The sequence below is a fragment of the Bubalus kerabau genome, chromosome 16, assembly GCF_029407905.1.
Source record: "Bubalus kerabau isolate K-KA32 ecotype Philippines breed swamp buffalo chromosome 16, PCC_UOA_SB_1v2, whole genome shotgun sequence".
Classification (NCBI taxonomy): Eukaryota; Metazoa; Chordata; class Mammalia; order Artiodactyla; family Bovidae; genus Bubalus; species Bubalus kerabau.
In genome coordinates this window covers 10,216,161-10,241,358 of record NC_073639.1, presented here as the reverse complement: position 1 = coordinate 10,241,358, position 25,198 = coordinate 10,216,161, and the positions used below count along the sequence as shown (strand labels likewise).

At 48.1% G+C, this 25,198-nt stretch overlaps 2 protein-coding genes across 8 annotated transcripts in view; one reads left to right on the top strand and one right to left on the bottom strand.

The window, feature by feature from the left end:
• Positions 1-25,198, top strand: part of FHIP1A (FHF complex subunit HOOK interacting protein 1A) — a 311,586-nt gene that overhangs the window by 278,785 nt on the left and 7,603 nt on the right. For all 7 annotated transcript variants that reach the window (XM_055550636.1, XM_055550635.1, XM_055550630.1 and 4 more), the window contains 3 exons: positions 1,324-1,403; positions 13,146-13,336; positions 15,045-16,178. In XM_055550636.1, the coding sequence (XP_055406611.1) occupies positions 1,324-1,403; positions 13,146-13,336; positions 15,045-16,178 (1,405 nt within the window). The remainder of the gene's footprint in view (positions 1-1,323; positions 1,404-13,145; positions 13,337-15,044; positions 16,179-25,198) is intronic.
• GATB (glutamyl-tRNA amidotransferase subunit B) overlaps positions 22,351-25,198 on the bottom strand; it is a 119,784-nt gene continuing 116,936 nt past the window's right edge. Inside the window, exon 14 of the transcript XR_008703593.1 lies at positions 22,351-22,468. The gene's annotated coding sequence lies outside the window, so the exon portion shown is untranslated. The remainder of the gene's footprint in view (positions 22,469-25,198) is intronic.

The following is a 25,198-nucleotide window of genomic DNA, read 5'->3' as shown; positions in this document are numbered from 1 at the left end:
TTGCCCAGGTTACTATGGTGACATATAGAAAGGACTCAGAATGGGGAAAGGAGATGCTGAGGGGTAATCCTGGGAGAAAGAGAAGATTTCCTAGGAAAGGTGATGCCTAGGGTCAGTCTTAGAGAATAAGGAGGCTTTATCCTGCGGAAGAGACAGAGGAAGGCATTCCAGGCAGAGGAACGGAATGTGCAGAGGCATGGAGTGAGTGGAATGAAGTGCGTTGCTTCTGCCCAACTGTAAGGGGTGGCCTGTCCTGAGTCCAAGAGATGTTTTGGGGCACACCAAGTACAGTTCTTTCTCTGCAGCACTGTTACGAATTTCATTAACCAGGTTGTAAACTGGTCCTGGCTAGAAGACGGACTAGCACTTATTTTCCTGTACAAACAGTAAGAGCCTCAATTACTTATGTGGCTGGATAGAACAATAAATGCTTACTCCCCAAAGGGCACAGTGATTTTAGAATTCACCTTTGGGAACCTTCTCTGTTGGGCTCTTTATCCTTCCTTTTTGGAAGTTAGAGATGGCAAGAATTCTTTTTCTTTTTTTTTTAATGAAAAAAGTACTTAATGAAATACTTCAGGAAAGTATATCATCACTCCCTCAGCACTATGGGAAATGGAACTCAGGAAAATCTTTGCCCCAAAGCCAAGAAACAAATCAAAAGGAGTTGAGGTTTGGGGCTGGGGACTCTAGGTAGAGAGTTGGCCGGGGTATATGCAATTTTCTTTTAGCCCTATCTTGTGAAAAATCAATGTCATATTTGAAAATAACTAGAAGGGTCTTCTCTGGCACTCCAGTGGTTAAGACTCTGGGCTCCCAGTGCTGGGGATCCAGGATTTGACCCCTGGGGGTCAGGGAACTAGATCCCACATGTTGCAACTAAGACTCTGCATGCCTATTAATACAAGCTCCTGCATGCCATAACAAAGACTCCTCACAGCCAAATAAATAAATAAAATATTTAAAAAAGAAAATAGGAAAACAAATGACATAAATAGATCGTGTGTGTGTGTGTGTGTGTGTGTTGGGGAGTTGTAGGGGGCATGTTTATCTGGATCTTATATGAGCATAGGCATTTTTGTAGGAGAGTGATTCTGCATAGTGGCATAATCCCAGGGATAGATTGTCGAATCAAATCCTACAGGAGAACTGGTGGTCTGAATATACATTTTCTCTGGCAGCAGCATCTTTAAAAAAAAAAAATAAATAAAACTACTTAAAAATGAAGGCCATTTTATTTTGTCATTCTGATTTATTTACCATCTTTGGGGTTACAGAGGTCCCTTCAGTGTCTGAAACAGAATGTGTGTTTGTTGCTTCCAGCTTTGTGTGGTGTCCCTGGCATTATTTAGAACTCTCATCGGTTTACATTGTGAAGATGTGATGTTACAACTAATTCTAAGGTGAGTTGCCACCTTTTGTCTCCTTTAAAGAACAACCCTACACTATTGCTGTTTATTTTCCTTTGGTAATATGAGCTAAGTAAGGGCCATGCTTCTAAGAAAGAAGATAATCAAGAAAATCAGCTTAACTTCTGCATTATTGCCCAAGGTTAAAAGTATTTAGGGGGGCAAAGGCATTATATTATACATGTGCTCCTGGAAAAAAGAAATAGAACGTTTGGAAACTTTCAGAAGTATTATGAAAGCTCTTCTGGTCTGTAACTGAATGTCTTTCTCCCAAAGTACATTTTTAGGAGACTCATGTTATTGAGAACAACTTTTCTCAATATGAAATGCTGTTGGTGTATAGAAATTATTCTGTGACTTTTGCTTTAGTAATGGTATGGCTACAGTGCTCACTGCCTGGCTTGCAAGTATTTTTCAATTAAATTCGGTAAATATTTAATGAGTACTTCCTGTGTACAGTTCAGAAGGGCGTGGGTGGAGGGACGAACTGAAAAGGGCATCCGTGTACACAGGGCAGAGAAGGTCTATCCTTCAGATGTCCAGGTGGGAACGGTGTCATGAAGGGGCTGGGGTCTGGAGATGGGTGTCCGGGGTCAAAGTGGGCTGCCAGCAAGACGACATCAGTTTGGTCATTGGGCAGGAGACTCAGGGACACCGAATCCTGCCTCAGCCCAGCCTGTCCTCTCAGGGTCGCTGAGAGGAGCATCTGCTTTTGTGAAGGAAGAGAGCTGACGAGGGCCTGTGCTCCCGCACTCCCCTCCGTGGTCTGGACGCAGTAAGGAAAGAGCCAGCCAGCTCACCGGGTGCCTGCTCCACCCCCACCATCCATAGACCCTGCTGCTGACCCCTCCTGGGACAGAGGGTGCTGAGAGCAAGACAAGAGGGAGGAGACCTGCGCTGCCCCTGGTCCCACTGCAGTTTAGACATGGTGTGAGCAGGATTACTGAGGAGCTGACGTTCCAAGAGGTGTCTGGCCCTGGAGAAGTTTCAGGGCATGGCCAAGTGTGGTCCTGGGAACAGCAGCAGAGACGTCATCCAGGAACTCATGAAAACACACATCCTTGGCCGTCTTCTCCCAGACAAGCTGAATCAGGAACTGGTGGTGGGTGGGGCCTGGCAAGCGGTGTTTTGTTTAGCTCCAGGGGATTCTGATGCCACGCTAAGTTTGAGAACTACTGGTTTGAGGAAGGTGCAGTATAGACATGTCACCCTGCAAAAGGGAGCGATAGAAGCACCACAGGGGAGTCAGTGGGCGGCCTTGCAGAATCACTGTTTTATAGGAGAATATCGCCTATTAATTTTGGGCTTCTGGAGGGTTTCGATCAGGCCATCAGTAACTGATCTTAGGGACTTAGCAAAGAACGAATCTGCTCATAAGTACATACCCTGGGTCGTTCAGGAGAGCATTCGTTTTCTGTCCTAAAAGGGTTACGTCCGCCTCGCATCAGGTCTCTCCTGATGTGACAGTGCATTAGCGCCTGGATGAAAGCCGTCAGAGCAGCTTGTTAAAGCCTTTTTGTTTGGTGTCAAAGCCAAAGTTCGCTTCCAACAAGGGTAAATCCTGGTTATATTTAAACGTTAGATCCTTGAATGTCGCTTCTTTGACAGCAGGGAAAGCAGCTGTCCTCTGCAGTGGGCCTGGAAGCCTGGCCCCATGTCCCAGCCCTGGTCACCAGGGGAGGCTGAGCCCGGGGGGCAGACGCCTCTGCCCAATGGCGTTGTCTACTCACAGGGCGGTGCTTGTGGTAAAAACTGTCCTCAGAGGTCGTATTTGTCAAAGCTTCTTTTGAGAGCCAGCTCTGTGCCTTATGAAGGTGAAGGAATCAGCTCGTGATTGAAATGCGCGTCCAAGTCAGTGCTTGGCATTTCCATGGCGAGTAAGGGCCTGTTGTTGCCCAGGAAAGTGCGTGGTTGCAGGTGCTGAATGGAGTCATGGAGAAAGTGCTGGGTGTAGCCTCTGATCCACCCCACTCCAGTACTCTTGCCTGGAAAATCCCAGGGACAGAGGAGCCTAGTGGGCTGCCGTCTATGGGGTCACACAGAGTCGGACACGACTGAAGCGACTTAGCAGCAGCAGCAGCAGCAGCAGCAGCCTCTGATCCCAGTGCTCCCAGCCCGAGTTTCTTCTTTGTTTCCTTATTGAGGAGGATGATGAGAATATAATAGTAGTTGCCCTTTATTTACTACTTTCTGTATTTCTGATTCTGCCACATTGCCTGGGGAATCTGAGAAGAATGAGTTGGGACAGATGTAGAGGTCAGCACGTGGTAGACACGCAGGAAACCTCTGCTTCCTATCTTTGTCACCTGAATGGCTGACCCACCTCCCATCCCCCATCCCCATTTAACAAGTACTTTTTCTGTTTTTTTTAAACTTTTTAGTTTGTATTAGAGTATAGCTGATTAACAATGTTGTGATAATTTCAGGCAGAGCAAGTATTTTTAATTGTAGTCAAATACACTCAACATTCAAAACACTAAGGTCATGGCATCCGGTCCCATCACTTCTTGGCAGATAGATGGGGAAACAATGGAAACAGTGAGAGACTTGATTTTCTGGGGCTCCAAAATCACTGCAGATGGTGACTGTAGCCATGAAATTAAAAGACTCTTGCTCCTTGGAAGAAAAGCTATGAAAGCAAAGACATTACTTTGCCAATAAAGGTCCGTCTATCAAAGCTATGGTTTTTCCAGTGGTCATGTATGGATGTGAGAGTTGGACTATAAAGAAAGCTGAGTGCTGAAAAATTGATGCTTTTGAACTGTGGTGTTGGAGAAGACTCTTGAGAGTCTCTTGGACTGCAAGGAGATCCAACCTGTCCATCCTAAAGGAGATCAGTCCTGGGTGTTCATTGGAAGGTCTGATGTTGAAGCTGAAACTCCAATACTTTTGCCACCTGATGCCAAGAATTGACTCATTAGAAAAGACCCTGATGCTGGGAAAGACTGAAGGCGGGAGGAGAAGGGGACGACAGAGGATGAGATGGTTGGATGACATCACTGACTCAATGGACATGAGTTTGAGTAAACTCCAGGAGTTGGTGATGGACAGGGAAGCCTGGCGTGCTGCAGTCCATAGGGTTGCAAAGAGTCGGACACGACTGGGCAGCTGAACTGAGTCAAATACATAGAACCTAACCACACAGCTCAGTGATGTGCATTCACGCTACTGTGCAGCCATTGCCACCATCCATCTCCAGAATTGTTCTCACCTCACAAAGAAAACCCCTTCTGTACCCCTTAAATCCTCAGTCCCTGCCTGCCCCCCAACCCTCCCCAGCCCATGGCAGCACTATCCCGCCTTCTGTTGCTCTGAATTCTCCTCTTCTAGGTACCTCATGTAAGGACTCATGTAGTATTTGTCTTTTGGTGCCTGATTTATTTCACTTAGCACAGTGTCTTCAAGAGTCTTTCATGTTGTAGCGGGTGTCAGAATTTCCGTCCTTTTGAAGACCGAATAATACACCATCATTTACACCACATTTGGTTACGCACTTATCTGTCACTGGACATTTTGGATTGCTTCCCGTTTTAGCTGCAGTGAATAACCCTGCTGTGGCCGCAGATACTCAGATATGTCTCTTCAGAACCCTGCTCTCACTTCTTGTGTGTAGATATCCAGAAGTGAAGTTGCTGGATCATTCTGTGACAAATTTTTTTTCTACAATAGCTGCACATTTTATAAGTCCACTGACAATGCACAGAGTTCTGGTTGCTCCACATCCTTGCCAATACTTATTATTTTCTGTTAAACTAAAAACGTTTTTTTTTTAGAAATTTACTTCTATTTATTTGGCTGCATTGAGTCTTAGCTGTGGCACACAGGCTTAGCTGCCCTGCAGCATGTGGGATCTTAGTTCCTTTACCAGGGATCAAACCCGAGTCCCCTGCCCTGGAAGCAGATTCTCAATGACTGGACCATTAGGGAAGTTCCCTAAAAATGGTATTTTGGCAATCAAGTAAAAATGGCACGCAGATTTAAAGAACCAGCTGGGGATTTTAGAAGTGGAAACTGTAATTATTAAAATGAAAAACTGAGTGTTTAGGGTAGATAACATTTAAGATACAGATTAAGAGAGAATTAATGCTATTGAAGAAGCTACTACTAAATTTGCAGCAGAAAGAGATAAGGAGATTTACAATTGTGAGAACAAGGCTGTGAACAGTGGAGGCTGTAATGATAAGATATGTATCCAGTTAGGTCCATCTAGTCAAAGCTGAGTCATGTATGGACGTGAGAGTTGGACCATAAAGAAAGCTGAGTGCCAAAGAATTGATGCTTTTGAACTGTGGTATTGGAGAAGGCTCTTTGATAGTCTTGAACTGCACGAAGATCAAACCAGTTAATCCTAAAGGAAATCAGTCCTGAATTGGAAGAACTGATGCTGAAGCTGAAACTCCAATACTTGGGCCACCTGATGCGAAGAATTGACTCATTGGAAAAGACCCTGATGCTGGGAAAGCTTGAAGGCAGGAGAAGGGGATGACAGAGGATGAGATGGTTGGATGGCATTACTGACTTGATGGACATGAGTTTGAGCAAGCTTAGGGAGTTGGTGATGGACACGGAGGCCTGGCGTGCTGCAGTCCATGGGGTTGCAAAGAGTTGGACACAACTGAGCAACTGAACCAAACTGAGTCCCTCTTATCTTTGGTTCTGTTTTCCAACGTTTCAGTTACCTATGGTCAACTGTGGTCCAGATATATTAAGTGGAAACTCTGGAAATAAACAGTTCATAGGTTTTAAATTGTGTGCTGTTCTGAGTAGTGTGATGGAATCTCAGGCCTCCCCTGCCAGGATCCCCAGTTATCAACAGAGTCTGCCCCTGATATCCAGCCATCAACATCTTCATGGCTCAGTGATCCAGGGTCACCTTAAGTACACTTTTGTCCTTTGTATTACGTCAGAAGGTCAGTGGCAGCCTGAGCCTGCGTCCCAAGGCTGGCATTATTCACCTCCCTTCATGCCATCATGTAGGTGTTTCATGGTCTCAGATCATCACAGGAAGGGAGAGAACAGCACAGTAAGACACTTTGAGAGACAGACTGCATTCACATAACTTTCATTACAGTATATGGTTATAATTGCTATATTTTATTACTGGATACTCCAAAAATGGATCCATGAGCTAACGCGTTGTGTACTCTAGGGTGAAAACTGAATAGGCCAGACCCTATTATCACTGGATAAATGAGCTGGATGTGATTTTTTTGTCATTCTGCAGTACCATTTTGTAAATTAAAATGTTGATGTTATCATGTCTGTCCATTTTCTAATACTAAAACTTTTCTAAAGTTGGGGAAAAATAGCTATTACTGGCTGTTGTTGCTATTCTCTTCCTGAGCCTAATCTATAAACTAAACTTTATCATAGGTTTGTATGTATAGAAAAAAGCACAGTATTTATAGGGTTCAGTACCATCCGCTGTTTTGGGCATCACTGGGGGTCTTGGAGTGTATCTCCTGCAGATAAGAGGGGCTTACTGTAATGAGAACAGTGTCTTTTCTGACTTAGAATCTGTACCAAAAGCAAAGGCAATGAAAAGTCCTTATTTTTCTAGCCATTTAGACGTTAAGGGACCTGCGAGATGTGTTTATGCCCTTTTCTGTTGCTGCTGTAGTCGCTCGAGTGTGCGTGACAGACTGTAGATCTGAGAGGCAATAGAGCAGTGACGGTTATGTGACTCCTTTTAGTGAGGTCAGTTGTTACGTGATAAAACTACATCAATTTTTGTTGCAACCCAAACACTCTTAACTATTGACATTTCAAAGTGATAATCTGTTTGTAACTGATTTTTTTTTCCTTTAGCAAGATAATCAGTAGTAAGTTGGAATAAGGTACCGAGAAGGCAATGGCACCCCACTCCAGTACTCTTGCCTGGAAAATCCCATGGACGGAGGAGCCCGGTAGGCTGCAGTCCATGGAGTCACGAAGAGTCGGACACCACTGAGCGACTTCACTTTCACTTTTCCCTTTCATGCATTGGAGAAGGAAATGGCAAGCCACTCCAGTGTTCTTGCCTGGAGAATCCCAGGGGTAGGGGAGCCTGGTGGGCTGCCATCTATGGGGTCGCACAGAGTCAGACACGACTGAAACGACTTAGCAGCAACAGCAGATAGGCTATTTAGGGGCACAGAAAATGTAAGGAAAATTGTCCACCTCGTAGGATGTGACCTGTGATGGGCCAAAGGCAGGCAGGGACTGCTGACAGGCAGACTGCTGCTGCTAAGTCACTTCAGTCGTGTCTGACTCTGTGCGACCCCATAGACGGCAGCCCACCAGGCTCCCCCGTCCCTGGGATTCTCCAGGCAAGAACACTGGAGTGGGTTGCCATTTCCTTCTCCGATGCATGAAAGGGACAAGTGGAAGTGAAGTCGCTCAGTCATGTCTGACTCTTAGCAACCCCATGGACTGCAGCCTACCAGGCTCCTCCATCCATGGGATGTTCCAGGCAAGAGTACTGGAGTGGGGTGCCATCCCCTGACAGGCACACACCTGACAGATTACATGCCCCCCCCCGCCCCTCCCCCTGTACCCTCTCTCCCAGTCCTCCCCCCCTCCCAGCCCGCGCCCCCACCCCCCGCCCCTCTGTGCCCCACCCCCCTGCCCCCACCGTGTTCATGACACTTCCCAGTTTAGGCACCATTGGGTTGCTTAATACCCTGAATGCCACTTCTGAATATTCTGGTTGGGGTTTTTCTTTCACAAGTGCTGGTCCTTTGTTGGGTTTATGAACTGCATCACCTTTTGTGTTCAGGTAGAAACTATTTTGCTCAAAGAGAAGCTGTCTGTTCACTTCAGGAACGTTCCCCTCTTCTGTGAGCATTAGGTTTCTGGAGGAGAGGGGAAAAGAAGCCAACTTAGGGTACAGTGAATAGGAGAAATACGGCCAAAATGTCTTTGAAAAACAAAGGAGCTTTTTGAAATTCACTCACATTGCTTTTAAGATTTTGGCCCGTTGGTGCATACTGAGATCGCTATCACCTCCTCAGAAGCGTCGCGCGTGCCCGTCACACCTGACCGCGCTGTTTGTTTTTATACTCAGTGTAGCAGCAGGCAGTGTGTACGCTCTGTTATTGATTGGTTGTCACTGAATTGTTTCAGAAGTGATGATGATTTATTTTAACGAGCGATATCCAATAACATAGAACATGGACCCAGGGTTGCAGAGGGCCAGGGAGATAATGAAAAAAGCGAGGACAATGTAGGAAAGAGTTTTTTTTCCTGCTGTATTGGGATGGCTTTGAGTAACCTGAGCCTCTAAAGCCATTTGTTAGTTTCCGATTATGTAATATTTACTGCTTCCTGAACTTAAATAAAATCCCACCCCAGGCAAATATCGTTGAAATGAAAAGATAGTTTGATGCCAGACATCTGTACGAAGTTTCCTAAGTGATTCTCCTGCTGTCATCAGCCACTTAATCCCGATGGGCGACGTTTGGGGAACGTCTGAGTCCACTCTGTTTCTCATCTCTCTCTGTAACTGAGGGCAGATGGGGGTTATTGTGTGGTCCCCCCACGCTTCTCTCTGGGTTAGTCGTTCATTATAGAAGCACAGTAGTAGAAGTCCTGCTTTAAATGCAGGGGTGTTATTCATTTGGGTTGACTCTCCAATTTCTAATTGTATAGAACCCTCTCCTTCAACCACTGGGGGATCCCTTTATTTGATTTACTCAGAAGAAAATTCTTAGTTTCTACGGAAAGTGTGTATTTGCAAAGTTGCAAATTCCCAATCACTATTTATTCTAATATAATGCCAAGCTACCCACCGGTGATATTTGATAAATAGCACTATTAAGTTTGATCCACTGTTCCATTTTTTTTTTATTCTTTGAATAAAGAGTAGAAATCTATGTATATCAACTTAAGTCATGAAATATGCTTGGTTTGAGCTGTAAGTAGTCATCAAGTTCCTGGAGTATATAAAAGCATTGAAGCAGGTTGTTTCTTAAATAATTAATGATGAGAATAAGGATACAATATAAATCCTGTATAATGTGAATTTCCCCGGGCCTCTCTCGCCTGTGACGGCAGAAGAGTTCGCATCGGCAACCACAGGACAGGCTTCCCTGGCTCTTGCCCGCCCCCCTGCCCCTTGTCTGAGACCGTGGCCCCTGTGGGAGCCCAAGGGTGGGGTCTTGCACGGGCTCCGCACACGTCTGTGCCCCGGTGCAGTTGCCACAGGAGCGTCTCTGCTGAGCCCTTGATCCGTGCTGCCTCCCTCGGTCCCTGCCATGTCCCCGCTCCTGAGAGGGCTCGGGGGTGATGGAGGGCACGAGGGCTGGACCAGCACGGCCTCCCTGTGTGTCCTTGGGGCCAGAACCGTGCAGGCCAGAGAAGGCTTCTCTCCTTTGCATCACTCTTGGTCCACAAAGCGACTCCTCTCACCGAGATCCTCGTGAAAAGAGCTCTTCCATTTCCTGCCTATAGGATCTGTTTCCTCTCCAGTAGGACTCAGGCACACATCCCCTGAGGATGAGGATAATAGACCGGGCCCGTTTCCCACACTGCCTCTCCTGTCTTTGCTGTTTGTTCTTAGACCCTCTGAGTTCCATGAACCTGCACTTGCAAGTCAATACTGCTGCGTCAGACGCGCGGTGTGTGTCTGGATCTTAGAGATGGGGTCTAGGCTCACGTGTCTGTGTGTGTCGTGTGCATATGAGTGTGGGAGGGCAGACTGCGTCTGCCTTACTTGGCCATCTAGCTAAGGTTTGGGTTGAATGAGGCATGATTTGATTTACTGATTAAAGGTAGTAGCACTAGCGGTAAAGAACCCACCTCCTCTTATATGCTCCGCCAGTGTAGGAAACGCAAGAGGCATGGGTTCGATCTCTGGGTCGGGAAGATTCCCCGGAGGAGGGCATGGTAACCCGCTCCAGTATTCTTGCTGGGGAATCCCATGGACAGAGGAGCCTGGCGACAGTCCATACGGTCACAAAGAGTCGGACATGACTGAAGTGACTTAGCACAATTTAAGTATTTATTTATATATCTTTATTTGTATTTATGTTACTTATTTGATTGCCTGTGGCGTGTGGAATCTAGTTCCCTGACCAAAGAACGAATCCAGGGCCCCTGCATTGGGAACCTGGAGTCTTAGCCTCTGGACCACCCGGGAAGTCCTTGATTTATTTTTTGAGAACTGAAGGTTCAGTGGCAAGCTTGTCATTTCATACCATGAATGTTACAAAGACCAATGTGTAAGGTGCTATGAAGAGAATGAAATCTCTTTTCCTCCTTGACCCAGGCACTTGCAGCAGGTCAGTCATTAATGCAAACATAGGTTTTCCTCTTGTGGATCCGCAGGAGCTGTGGAAGATGGCTCAATGTTTACTGGCCTCGGGACATACCCTGGAAGTTGTACTTTTATCTTTTTCTCTGAATCCTTAATCATCGCTTGTTTTCCTCTGTACTGCCTCTCTCTTGAAAGCTAAATACAGAAACAAAAACATGCAGGTTTATTGAAGATTGCAGTTGTCCGCCTCAGGGCTCGGGGTCTCTGGAATTGGCTCCTGCACAAACGTGGGGCACTTGGCTCTGGGCGTGAGGCTTCCGTCCGGTTTGTTCCATCTTTGTTTAAACAAACAGCGTGATCTTTCTCCCTGTTAGGAAAGGAAGCCACTGAAACGCTCTTGATTCCAGCCTCTCAGCCTGCCGGTGTGCTCCGAGTGTGTCAGAAATGGCTGCCCACATGCTCTTGTCCCCAGCTGTGTGATGATCCTGAGATGCTCTTGTCCCCAGCTGTGTGATGGTCCTGAGGTGCTCTTGTCCCCAGCTGTGTGATGGTCCTGAGGTGCTTTGTCACCCACTCCCAAGAGTGCTTGGTGTGAAACGGGGCCCAGTGCTCCATGCTGAGCCCTGCGCCACTGTGATGTTGTGGTTCGTGAGAAGAAATACATGTTTGGTCTTTGTCCTTTTTCTTCTGAGCCCCTGATACCCGGGGAGAGGAGAAGGCTGAATTAAGTGCCAATGGTCAGTGATTCAAAATTAGCCATGACCGCAGTGAAACCTCCATAAACCCCCACAACCGCTGGCTTTGGAGAGCCTCCCGTTGGTGGAGGTGCTGGCAGAGAGGGGCCAGGAGATGACATGGAACCTCCATAGCCTCCCCCACCCTGACCCCCTGCATCTCTCCATCAGACTGTTCCTGAGTTACAGCCTTTCCTAAAAACCAGTGACCTAGTAAGTAATGTGTCTCTGAGTTCTTTATTTACAAAAGAGAAACAGACTCACAGATTTAGAGAAGAAACTTAGGTGGTGGGGGAATAGTTAGGGAGTTTGGGATGGACAGGTACACACTGCTGTATTTTAAGTGGGTCCATCCTAAAGGAGATCAGGCCTGGGTGTTCATTGGAAGGACTGATGTTGAGGCTGAAACTTCAACATTTTGGCCATCTGATGCGAAGAGCTGACTCATTTGAAAAGACCCTGATGTTGGGAAAGATTGAAGGCAGGAGGATCAGGGGACAACAGAGGATGAGATGGTTGGATGGCATCACCAACTCGATGGACATGGGTTTGGGTGGACTCCTGGAGTTGGTGATGGACAGGGATGCCTGACGTGCTGCGGTTCATGGGGTTGTAAAGAATCGGGCATGACTGAGCGACTGAACTGAACTGAACCAGCCAGGACCTACTGTATAGCACAGGGCACTCTGCTCAATGTTACGTAGCAGCCTGGATGGGAGGGGAATTGGGGGAAAATGGACACATGCATGTATCTGGCTGAGTCCTTTTGCTGTCCACTGGAAACTGCCACAAGATTGTTAGCTGGCTGTGCTCCGATATAAAATTAATAAGTTAAAAAAAAAGCCTCTGAGTTCTGTGCACTGCTCTAGCAAATTGATCAAACCAAGAGGGGGTTGTTGGAACCTCAGGAGCACAGGTGACAGCCTGGACTTGTGACTGGCATCTGAAGTGTGTGTGTTTGTGTGTGTGTGTGTTGGGAAGTCTTATAGGACCAAACCCTCAGCCCGTGGGCTCCACGGCCACCTCCGAGTAGACAGTGCCAGACTTGAGTTGAACCGAAGGACACCTTCAGCCTGGAGCACTGCTTGCTTGGCGGTGTGGGGACACCACCCACCTTACATACAGCTCCTTCAGAACTGGTGCCAGAACGCTGTGGCACAATATTCTCATGGCCCCACGGGAGAGCAGGAGAGCAGGCTGGCGCTCTGGCAGGGCCTTTGCCCTTCTGTGCAGCTTCTGTCATCCGGCGCCCACTCTGAGCACTGCCCACGGGATCATGAGGCAGAACTCTTGAAGGAGGTTCTGCTTCTGGGAGCACGTCATGTTGAGAAGGCAGACGCCAAAACAGTTGTGATTCTGATAGCAGTGCCTTAGCAGAGGGCCACGAGCGTAGTGGAGGCAGAGGGTGTCTCCACCTTGGAGTGGGAAGCCCGGATGCCTTCCTGGAGAAAGCGACACTGAAGCTGGAGTTTGCAGGACGACAAGGCAGGTGTCTGGCAGGGGCAGGGGAAGCATGCTGCAGAGAGAGGTTACAGCAGAGGTGAAGGCCCGGGGCGCAGAGGGGCAGCGCATCCATTAAGAGTGGGGAAGTTTGGGGACGCTAAACTGTGAGGGCCCTTAGATCTGCTGTCGGAAAAAGGCAGCCCTTGACAGGCTTGAAGCTCAGGAGTGAGCCCAGGGGGCTGGAGTGAAGGTGCAGAAAGGATGAGCCCCCTGATCACGGGAATGGACCTGCAGACACTGAACGCGGCCCTTTTTGTCTTCCAGGTATCTGATCCCTTGCAATCACATGATGCTGAGTCAGAGGTGGGCTGTGAAGGAGAGAGACTGTTACTCTGTGTCTGCGGCCAAGCTGCTCGCCCTGACCCCCGCCTGTTGCTCCAGCGGGATCACCCTGACACTTGGGAACCAGGAGAGGGATTATATTCTCTGGTCACAGTGCAGGCGTGACAGCCCAGGTAGGGGTGTGGCCGGCCTGCATCACTGACCCTTTAGCGATAGAAAGTGACAAGAGGCCAGGGGAGGAATTCAGCAGGGCTTTCCGGGCCTCTTGCTGCAGCCCAAGAACAAGAAACAGATGCCCTTGCTTGCTCCCCAAGCCGGGGGCCAAGCTGGTCCCTTAAATGGGGTGAGGGTGGGGTCAGGGGGTGGCTTGGGTGGTCTGCCGACCCCCTGGTGGTGCTGTGCCCCGGGACTGTGCTCAGCGCCCTGCTTTTGCTTCTGGCGCCGGGGGGGAGGGTGGCAGTTCAGTTCAGGCCTTTTTGTGTGCTGTTTTTCATAATTTGCCCCATCTGTGCATGCATGAAGTTATTTTTAGTTCCTTATAGCTTCTTTGTATTCTGTTGCTGGAGGGGAAGAGGAGATGCACGTCCAGGTGTAAGCACTGAAGCGTGGGGTCCCAGGTCCCAGCCTGCCAGGCAGCCCTCTCTAGTGATAGTCTTTATAAACAAAAGGATACCGGATTCCATCTCTCCCTGGATGTGTGTCTCTCTCAGTAGACAGGGAATGCTGCAGTGAGTCCTGTTTCTTTTATGACTGACTAGCTAAGGCTCCTTTTCTGCTTCTTACAGCTGTAATAAGTATTCACTGACGTGCCCAGCTCTCACCCCGTCAGTGTCCCCACACCTCAGTTTCCACTAGGCTTTCTAGCAGCATCCTCAGTGTACAAGTATGAGATGTGTTGTATTCACACGTCTTTTTAAACAGCATGGGGCTGGGGGTTGGAGTCGGCTATAGCTAAGGTAGAGTTAGCCCTTATTTTAGATAATGAAGAGGCTGGAACGAAGTAAGGAGAGAGGTTGACGTGAGATGACCTTGACTTGGGGAGGTGGGGAGTAGGATTGTGGCCTGACCTGTGGCTCTGCCCCTGGCTCTCGGGTGAACTTTGTCTCTGAGCCTCAGTTTCTTCATCTGTAAATGGAGAAAACAGTGTCTCCACATAGGCCTGTGAGGATTAAATTCGACAGCACCAATAAAGCGCCTGCCGGCTGGTAGACTCTTAAAGAAACGGTAGAATTTGTGTTTGCCCTTGTCTGAGTCCATTTTTTTCCTAAAGGAAATGTAAACTTCAGTGCAGATGTTTGCATAGCTGTTTCAGTTACATGGTTGAGAGCTTGTAACATCAAAGGTAGTCAGTGTATCATTCTCAGGTTAAAGGGGCTATTTTGGTAGTGAATATGAAAATTTATCACAAGACACTACTTGGAACATAAAACTCCCAGTAATTCTCAGGATGGCAGAATGAATTAACAGGCTTCTCAAAAGCCCAGGGTTTTCTAGAGAAAATCCGTTTTCCAAGTTCATGGATTATATAGGCTTTCTACTTTAGAGTCAAAGGAAAATCTTTTTAATTATTACCTGCTCTATGGCAGGTGCCATATTGGAAATATTACTTCACTTAATCCTCCCGACAGCTTGAGAGGTTGCTCACATTTCTCTAAAGGCTGACACCCAGTAACAGACTTCCGCTGGTGATGGCCAGATTGGTTTTGTATCTTCTGTGAGGGTAGAGTTTCTGGTTTTATTTTTTCTTCCTAAAACTGTAACCATTTTTTGTTCTTTGAGAATCATGGTCAGAAATCTTTAGAACCACAGTGGCCGGGGGGACAGGGTCTCGGCGGCCCCGCAGGGCCGCACCCGTTCTGACTCATGTGTCTCCTGGGGCAGGGCCCGCAGAGCAGCCGCTCCCCGAGGCCTTGCCGCCGTCGGCCTGCATCGTGGAGTACGGCAAAGCCCTGGACATCAGCTACCTGCAGTACCTCTGGGAGGCCCACTCCAACATCCTCCGCTGCATGCGGGACTGCCGCGTGTGGTCCGCCCTGTACGACGGAGACTCCCCCGACCCCGAGGCATTCTGCCTGGGCCCGCCGGAGGAGAGGGTCCCGGGCTCCGCCTCCCCTGTGCTCCGGCTTCCACAGCAGGTCCCTGGGACGACCGGGCCCCCGCTGGCTCCCGGGAAGGAGAAGAGCCACCCGGAGCTGGAATGGGACGACAGCTACGACACGGGGATCTCCTCGGGGACCGGCGGGGGCTCCCCCGGGCCGTACGAGGATGCCGAGAACGCCAGCCCCCCGGCCCCTGTGGACCCCCCCAAACACATCCAGGAGATGAAGAAGAACGCCATCCTGCTCTTCAAAGGGGCCTACATCGAGGAGTCTGACTTCCAGGACGATGTGATGGTGTACAGGCTGTGTGCTGAGAAGGATGCTGAAGATGCGCGTGGTTCACAGGAGGACTCCGTGAGGCCCCCAGCCCAGACCCAGGTCCAGGGTGCCCCCCTGAACAACGGCCCCCTGCTTGGCCCTGAGCCAGAGACGGAGTCGGAGGAGGAGCATGGCAGGGACGATTTGGCCGTGCTTCACAGTGTGTCCAGGGACCCAGCACCAGCCAATGAACCTGAGGTCACCCCAGAACCAGCCCCCGAGTCAGCAGCCCCCAGCCCCGAGGCGGAGCCCGGTGCCCAGCCGACAGCGGCAGTCCCCGAGGGTGAAGACTTCATGGCGCAGTACGACCAGATCATTAAAGAGCTGGGTTCCAGCACCGAGGGCCTGATGGAGCAGGATCTCTCCTTACCAGACGCCTTGCTGGTCACAAAGGAGCCAGAGGGGGAGAAAGACGAGAGCCAAGGGGGAGCGGAGGAGGAGGGGAAGAAGGACCCAGAGGAGGAGGACGACGAAGACTTTGACCCTTTCATAGCTGAGGCTCCCCCCGCGGAGACCCCGCCATCCCCGTTCGGAGCGCGAGATGATGCTGCCTTTGCCAGTCACCGTCCTGCAAGGACGCAGAGCACCCCGTTCACAGGTGACGCCCTCAGATTGCTTTGTGGTTTCTGCTTTTGAAAGTGCTTGTACGTATTGCATCAGAGGAGTGAGGTAGGTGCAGGTAAGGAGCATCATCGGTTTACCTACCAGAGGGGAAGGATTTTTGTAAGGAGCAGGGAGGGGTGGTTTCATTTTTATCTTATTTTATCATCTTGTAATGACTGTCTTTTTCCCCGCCCGCCCCCCCTCCCCAAGCAAATTAGAGATTATATTTTGCCATTGAGTAACTTCTCTTGAGAGGCCAATAGGACTCACTAAACCACACAAGAAGTCTAGTCTCATTATTTAGTAGCCTCATTTCTTCTTTTTTGGTGTTCAGTCACCAAGTTGTCCCTGACTCTTTGTGACCCCATGAATCGCAGCACGCCAGGCCTCCCTGTCCATCATCAACTCCCGGAGTTCACTCAGACTCACATCCATCAAGTCGGTGATGCCATCCAGCCATCTCATCCTCTGTCGTCCCCTTCTCCTGCCCCCAATCCCTCCCAGCATCAGAGTCTTGTCCAATGAGTTAACTCTTCGCATGAGGTGGCCAAAGTACTAGAGTTTCAGCTTTAGCATCATTCCTTCCAAAGAACATCCAGGACTGATCTCCTTTAGGATGGACTGGTTGGATCTCCTTGCAGTCCAAGGGACTGTCAAGAGTCTTCTCCAGCACCACACTTCAAAAGCATCAATTCTTCCCCAATAGGACTCACTAAACCACATAAGAAGTCTAGTCTCATTATTTAATAGCCTCATTTCTTCTTTTTTGGTGTTCAGTCACTAAGTTGTGCCTGACTCTTTGCGACCCTATGGCCTGCAGCACGCCAGGCTTCACTGTCCTTCACAATCTCCTGGAGTTTGCTCAAACTCATGTCCATCGAGTCAGTGATGCCATGCAACCATCTCATCCTCTGTTATCCCCTTCTCCTCCTCTAGTCTTAATTTATTTTTCCCCTTAGCATTTGTTTTTATATGTATTGTATGTTAATTGTTTTAAAAAACAATTCTGGTTTCCTCCACTGGCTTGTGTGCTTCATGAGGGCACAGCTGTTGGCTTGGTCTCTGCGCTGTCTGGTCCTGAGCAGTGGACAGAGCATACAGCAGGTGCTCAGAACATCCCTTGAATCAGTGTGGCTGTGTACAGACAGCGCAGGCCGCTGGAATTAGTCATGCCTTTGCCTGGGAACTCATTTCAATTAATCACAAAATCTTCATCCAAACATGAGTAGAGTTTAGATCCACATAAACGCATCACTCTAATAAAAGAATGGGTGTGTTCCAGTGATATACCCCTAACAGTGGGTAGAGATCATGGAACAGGCAAAGGGCTAGGCTAGGGTATCACATAAGTGGCTTGAGGAGAGGAATTATGGTAGAATTATTATTATTAAATTATTAGCCAAGTAAAATTATTACCAAAGTCAGATTTGGCTGCTCACTGGTTGAAAGCTAACACTTGAGAGACACGTGTTGGTGGGAAAAGAAAGATGCTTTATTCAGGAGGCGGGCAACCTGGGGAGAAGGCGGACTCATGTCCAACAGCCACCTCCCCACTGCTGATCGGGGGCAAGAGCTTTTCAAGGGGAGCTTCAGGTGTGCACAGGTGGAGGGAGGGGACCTCAGGCGGGACAGGCGCTGTCAGCTCTGACAGTCTTCTTGAACTTAGTCTCGCAGCAGTCTGACCAACATTGGCCTGGTTGTTTGCAGTACAGTTGATCTTCAGTTCCAGGGCTGGTTTGTTCCTGTTACTTTGAGGCCAGTTCTCAGAATTGTGGCAGCTTAGGTCATGGCCAGAGTCTGGTCATCATGTGGTTAACTTTTTACTTTGAGGCCAGTTCTCAGAATTGTGGCAGCTTAGGTCATGGCCAGAGTCTGGTCATCATGTGGTTAACTTTTTCTATCTTGTGGGGGTTTGAAAAACAGCTGCAAAACAGCTCACAGGACATCACTTAGAATATTGTCTATAGCCTTTGAAGAGGAACAAAAGGTCCTTGATGTTGTTTAACAGATAAAGTATTATTTGTCTTGCTTGACTATTTTCCTTTGCTTTTGCAGTTTTCTGATTAATTTTTTTCTTTGGCTAAAGTTTCTCTGCAGATAAGAGGCAGGCGGGAGACATGGGGGAGGTCTGTCCTGGGAAGGCCCCACAGGGTCCTGCTTTTACAGTCTGAATCTGGAAATCATGGCACAGAGGGAACCAGCACAGAGGGAGGTTCCTCAGGCCTGGGGGCAGCTGAGGTGGGACCCCTGAGAGGCGTTCGGTTAGAGGAGAGGGTCCTGAAGGAGCCAGCATCTCAGAGCGACAGACCGGCCTTGGAGTCAGGCCTCTGGGGACTCCTGACTCGGGCACTTCAGCCAGGTGGCCGTGGCGTCCTAACCCGGGACAACTGAATGTGACCTGGGGGTGGAGGGGGCGTCGTTACTGTCGCCGCAGGCAGCCTCCAGCAGCCTCAGCTGAGGCTCGGCCTTCCCCGGCCAGGAGGGGACAGCTTGGTGGGGAAGGACCGCGCCCCCTTCCCACCTGCTTGGATCACCCAGAGTACATGAAGTCACAGCATCTTCGGGTCCAACCAGGTTGGCTGACATGATCTCAGCACTCTCTGCCACCTCCTCCAACATTTCTTCATCTATTTACTGATCGCTGAAAATTTGTTCAAACAGGGAGAGGGCTTTTAATTCCACAATTAAAAGGCTTTAAGTTCTAGCTCAGATAACATTTCAGTGTAAATGGGTTTTAATTAAAATTCAATCAGTCAATCCTAAATAAAAAGGATTAGGTAATCTGGCTTTTCCCAGTTGATAAGGGGAGGGTGGGGAGCATGAGGGCCCTGGCCCACTGAGGGCAAGGCGGATTTTGCTGGGAGGAAGGACACAGCTAACATCAGCTCTGCCCTCCGGGTACCCCATCTGCTCTCATTCAGCAGGACTTCCAATTTGCCTGCTGTGTTCTCCAGGACAGCAGGACTACCCACTGCTAGTGAAGATTGCTCTTTAGAATACTAGTCTTCTGACAAAGGAGCTTCGTCCCTGGGCTCTAAGTAAATTGAAGAAACAAAGTATTGTTGTTCCATCCCTGAGTCGTGTCCAACTCTTTGCGACCCCATGGATTGTAACACACCAGGCTCCCCTGTCCTTCCCCATCTCCTGGAGCTTACTCAAACTCATGTCCATTAAGTCAGTGATGCCAGCCAACCATCTCGTCCTCTGTCATCCCCTTCTCCTCCTGCCTTCAATCTTTCCCAGCATCAGGGTCTTTTCCAGTGAGTCGGCTCTTCGAATCAGGTGCCCAAAGTATTGGAGTTTCAGCTTCAGCATCAGTCCTTCCAGTGAATACTCAGGACTGATTTCCTTTAGGATTGACTGGTTTGATCTCCTTGCAGTCTCAAGAGTCTCTTCCAGCACCATAGTTAGAAAGCATCAATTCTTCAGTGCTCAGCCTTCTTTATGGTCCAACTTTTACATCCATACATGACTACTGGAAAAACCATAGCTTTGACTAGACAGACCTTTGTCGGTAAAGTAGTGTCTCTGCTTTTTAACATACTATCTAGGGTGTCATAGCTTTTCTCCCAAGGAGCAAGCATCTTGATTTCATGGCTGTAGTCACTCAGTGCAGTGGTTTTGGAGCCAAGAAAATAAAGTCTGTCACTGTTGCCGTTGTTTCTCCATCTATTTCTCATGAAGTGATGGGACCGGACGCCACGATCTTAGTTTTCTGGATGTTGAGTTTTAAGCCAGCTTTTTCACTCTACTCTTTCACTTTCATCAGGAGCCCTTTTAATTCCTCTTTGCTTTCTGCCATAAGGGTGGTATCATCTGTGTACCTGATTATTGATATTTCTTTCTCCCGATAATCTTGATTCCAACTTGTGCTTCATTGAGCCTGACATTTCACATGTTGTACTCTGCATAGAAGTTAAACAAGCAGGGTGACGCTATACAGCCTTGACATACTCCTTTCTCAATTTTGAACCAGTCCATTGTTTCACGTCCGGTTCTAACTGTTGCTTCTTGAGCTGCATATAGGTTTCTCAGGAGGCAGGTGAGGTGGTCTGGTAGTCCTATCTCTTTCAGAATTTTCCACAGTTTGTTGTGATCCACATAGTTAGCTTAGGACCAAAAAAAATCTAATAAATCACATATTAAGTAACATCAATATTTTGAATATGGTACACCTGAAAATCAACAAACCAGAATCTGAGATTTGGATACATATAGGTAATTTTAACTAAAACCTCGCCTGTTTCCTCCTTTGAACCTTGTATAGCTTCTTTCCTCTCTCCATGTATGTGAACTTTGTCATGTCCAAACTTCTGAGTTTGTTCTGCAACATTTGGTTTAACTTCCCTCTCTCCATGGAGGGCTTCCCTGGTGGCTCAGTGATAAAGAATCTGCCTGCATTACGGAGCCGCAGGTGATACGGGTTCAACCCCTGGGTTGGGAAGATCTCCTGGAGGAGGAAATGGCAACTCACTCCAGTATTCTTGCCTGGAGAATCCCATGGGCAGAGGAGACTGGAGAGCTACAGTCCATGGGGTCATAAAAAGTCGGACATGACTGAAGTGACTTACCATGCACTCTCCATGTAATCCTAATTTCTGCAGAAATGAACTTAGTACTCAGCTAAATCAAAGCATTCCATTTCATTTATCTAATTTATTTTATTTATTCGTGCATTCAGCAATCTTTTATCAGTCCCCTGATACTCTGTGCTAAGGACTCAGAAATGAAGGGGTTTGTAGACTTTCAGAGGAGACATCAGCAAAGAACTGTATGCTCTTTGTGAGAAATGTATTAGTCATAGTATCCAGATCCTATGGAGGCCCAGTGCGGGGAGTGGGAAAGGCTTCACAGAGCGGGGCCATAGAGAAGAGAAGCTTCTGGGTACAAGCAGCTGAGAATGACAGTCAGGCAGGGGAAACAGCAGGTGAAGAGAAGGAGCCTGCCGCCACACGGCGGGTGACAAGGCCTGGATCTCGGGAGTAGAGAGGAAGCCACAGGACTGGTGTACGCTGACTCAGGGAGCCCTCAGGCCACGCTGAGGAGTGGGAGCTTGTGCTCCAGGCCCTGAAGATTCCCTGTCAGAGTGGGTGAGTGATGTGACCAGATTCCTGTTTGGAAAGGCCAGTCTTGAAGACTGTGGAGGGAGCACTGGAGTGAGGAGAGACTGGTGCCAGGAAGATCCAACTAAGAGACTTGACATTGTATCTGGGTTCAGAATGCAGGAGTAATAGTGTTTCCAGAAGCATTTTCACAGCTGTGGTCACACGATGGGCTGAGGTGCGTACACAGAGATGCTCATTGTAGCATTACTTATAATAGAAGTCACCCAAGCGTCCACCAGTAGGGGACTGTTTTGTTCATGTCACACCCCTGGCAACCAGATGTCTTGTGAATGAACAGGATGGCTCTGTGCATGGTGACACGGCATAGTCTCTGGGGGAGACACTGCAGCGCAAAAAGGAGAGGCTGAACAGTGTGTGGACGGTACTGTCATGTTATCATTTATTTAAAAAAGCACCAGGAGGTAGACACACACACACACACAGACTCTCGCCCTGGGAAGCAGGACCGTGTGTTGGTTAAGAGTATCGATGCTGGAAACAGATGGCCTGAATGAAGATTGTGACCCCGTTTACTCACGGTGCACGTGACATTCTGCATCGTCTTTGGTGGTGGTGGTTTACCTGCCAAGTTGTATCCAAGTCTTGCGACCCATGAACTGCAGCCTGGGGATAACTGTTGGGTTGGCCAAAAGGTTCGATTGAGTCACATCTTATGGAAAAACCCAGGTGAACTTTTTTGGCCAACTCAACCATAAACACACTTTGTAGGGTTGTTGTGAATATTTAAGTAAGTCAATACATGAAAAGTGCTTACAACACTGCCTGGCACATAATAAGTGATTCATGTTTTTAATGATAACTCAATTATTATAGTTTATTATATACATGAAACATTGCTGGAAGAATGCACTTGGATCTGTTAACAGGAGTTGCCTCTGGCAAGAGGCCTATTCTTTATTTTATACCCCTGTACTCTTAGAAGAAGAAAATTTTTTAATCATTTTAATCTTTATTAAAATAAAAAAACTGTTGCTGAACACCAGACAAGTGAGGAGACCGACCTCAGGCAGTGCTGGCAGGGGAGGTGGAGGTGACGGTCTGCGTTCGGGAGGTGGTTCCCAGGGGGAGTCGGCGGAGCTGAGGCTCAGAATGATGGTGGCGGCCCTTGGAGTTAGGAAGCACCGGTCAGGGTGGGGGTCGCTGAAGCAGGGGAAGAGGCCTGAGGGGAGAGAAGGGGGTGGCTTATCATTCGTTGTTCTGAAGATTCAGTATGATATGAGTGTGAACTTAATCTGTCTTCTAGAAGGGGAAAAATACACCCTCATTCCCGCAGTGGCTCATTCCCACATTCCCAGTGGCTTTCTGAACTGTAACCGAGTTTTCTCATTTTCAGCTGCTTGCCTGTTTCCCCTTCCTCCTGCATTTCACTCAGGAGGTTTTTTGAAAGTGCTAGAATCAAACAGGAACTTGAAAGGGTTTAATATATGTTTCTTATTGCACATGCCTAAGAAGCTGTAGTTACTGGGGTTAGTGGATTATAATGACAGTCTGCTGACCTTGGCCTGATGCTCTGTTGTTGAAGTGAGACAGTGATGACGGACTCTCCCAGGCGTGGCAGCAGGCTGGGGTTCCTCCCTGACAGGAGTGCTGGGCCATGCGGCCTTTGTGTTTGTAGGATGGCCGGGAGGTTGAGGGCTCTCGTTAAGGAGATGTTTTTAAATTATTTTGGCTGCACTGGGTCTCTGTTGCTGCGCAGGCTTTCTCTCATTGCAGTGAGCAGGGCCTCCTCTTCGTTGTGCTGCACAGACTTCTCATTGTGGTGTCTTCTCTTGCTTTGCAGCATGGGCTCTAGGCACGCGGGCTCCAGTAGCTGCAGCCTGTATCGTGGTTCCGGAGCTCTAGAGCACAGGCTCAGCTGCCCTAGAGCAGCATATAGGATCTGCCCGGACCAAGGCTCAAACGCGTGTCCCTTGGGTTTACCCTCTCCACTACCAAGGCTTCTGAATGAAGCATCTTGTGATGAAGTATGTTTTGTTAAACTGTATTAATGTTCGTGAAATCTTCATAAGGCACGTTTATTCATGGCGTGTGGATTCCTATTGACTGTACCACCAGGGAAGTCCAAGGAGATACGTTTTATAGGAGACTCTTCCCACCCAAGTGTCACCTGAGTCACCTGTCTCTGTTCCTCTGGAAGGAAACAGATGCTGAGTCCCAGGGACTGCAGGGGAGTGGGGCCGGGGTGGGCGTGAGCCCAGGTTGGGGTTGGGGAGTGAGGACAGCGGCTCCCCTGGCAGATTGTCTGGAAGACTAGAATTAAGTAGAGCTGCTGGTGACATTTTGGGGGTTCTTGGTGGAACCCCATCAAGATGCTGTCATAGTGGTATTGCAATCCAGAATTTCTGAATGTGTTTGGCAATCTCTCCCAGCTTTGTTTTATAAGCAGGGGCTCTCTATTCGAAGAATTCATTGACCTCTCTGTGCCATGAAAAGTGACTCAGGAGCTCTGCCCCCTCCCGGGGAAGTTGGGGCCAGTCTTGACACCCAGATGCAAGGTGTCTCTCCTGGCTCTAAGGTGCCTTAGAGACAGCATCTGTGTTTGTAGTGGCAGAAACTACAATTGCGAGTACTTTTTCACAGACAGTGTCTGCCTTCTTACAAAGGTTTACCCTCTCCCTTACCCGCTCCCACTGCCAAGGCTTCTGAACGAAGCACCTTATGATGGAGTATTTGTTAAACCCATATTGATGTTGGTGAAATCTTCACAAGGCATGTTTATTCATCAGGGGTTATGTGCTTTTGTCAAAAACATGCCATGGTTTAGAGGCATCATCAATAGCTCCACTGGGGGAAATAGAAAATTCTCATTGATTTTGCTTAATGGACCACTTTTTTGGTGAAAATGGAAAATATCTTCAAGTAATTTTATTAATGCCAGATTTATTTTCTGGATTTTCCTTGTCTTCAATCAACTCAAATGGAAATCATATTATTTTTCCAGTGACCCAAGTTAGTTGAAGCTTCTTTTTGTCTGTCTTTTTTTTTTTTTTTAATGAACTACTTTTATGGTCTTAGGGAATTTCTTGTTTAAGGAAACTTGGATACACCAGACTCCAGTTCTCCAAACTGAGCACTCAGTCCCTCCCCTCCACAACTTAAAGTTGTTGCTCTAAAATTATAGCCAAGGCCTCCTTCACCTCTAATCTTCTTTTTTTTAAAAAAAAAATTTATTTGGCTGCGCTGGGTCTTTATTATGGTAGGAGGGGTCTAGTTCCCTGATCAGGGATAGAACCTGGGCCCTCTACATTGGGAGTACAGAGTCTTTTCCATCGGTTCTTCCATATAGTGATATTGGCAAGAGTCTTTCTCTGGTGCCTATGGGGGATGGACAGCCCCACCCCTTCTCAATGCTGCTGTTGGTAAACATAGTTTGTAGGTGTTTGCTATTCTTTAACAACAGGAAGACTTTGTTACTTAAACTTTTGATGGCTGCTAATGTTTGCATATTGAAAAGCAGAGACATTACTTTGCCAACAAAGGTTCGTCTAGTCAAGGCTATGGTTTTTCCAGTGGTCATGTGTGGATGTGAGAGTTGGACTGTGAAGAAAGTTGAGCACCGAAGAATTGATGCTTTTGAACTGTGGTGTTGGAGAAGACTCTTGAGAGTCCCTTGGACTGCAAGGAGATCCAACCAGTCCATTCTGAAGGAGATCAGCCCTGGGATTTCTTTGGAAGAATGATGCTAAAGCTGAAACTCCAATACTTTGGCCACCTCATGCTAAGAGTTGACTCACTGGAAAAGACTCTGATGCTGGGAGGGATTGGGGGCAGGAGGAGAAGGGGACGACAGAGGATGAGATGGCTGGACGGCGTCACTGACTCGATGGACGTGAGTCTGAGTGAACTCTGGGAGTTGGGATGGACAGGGAGGCCTGGCGTGCTGTGATTC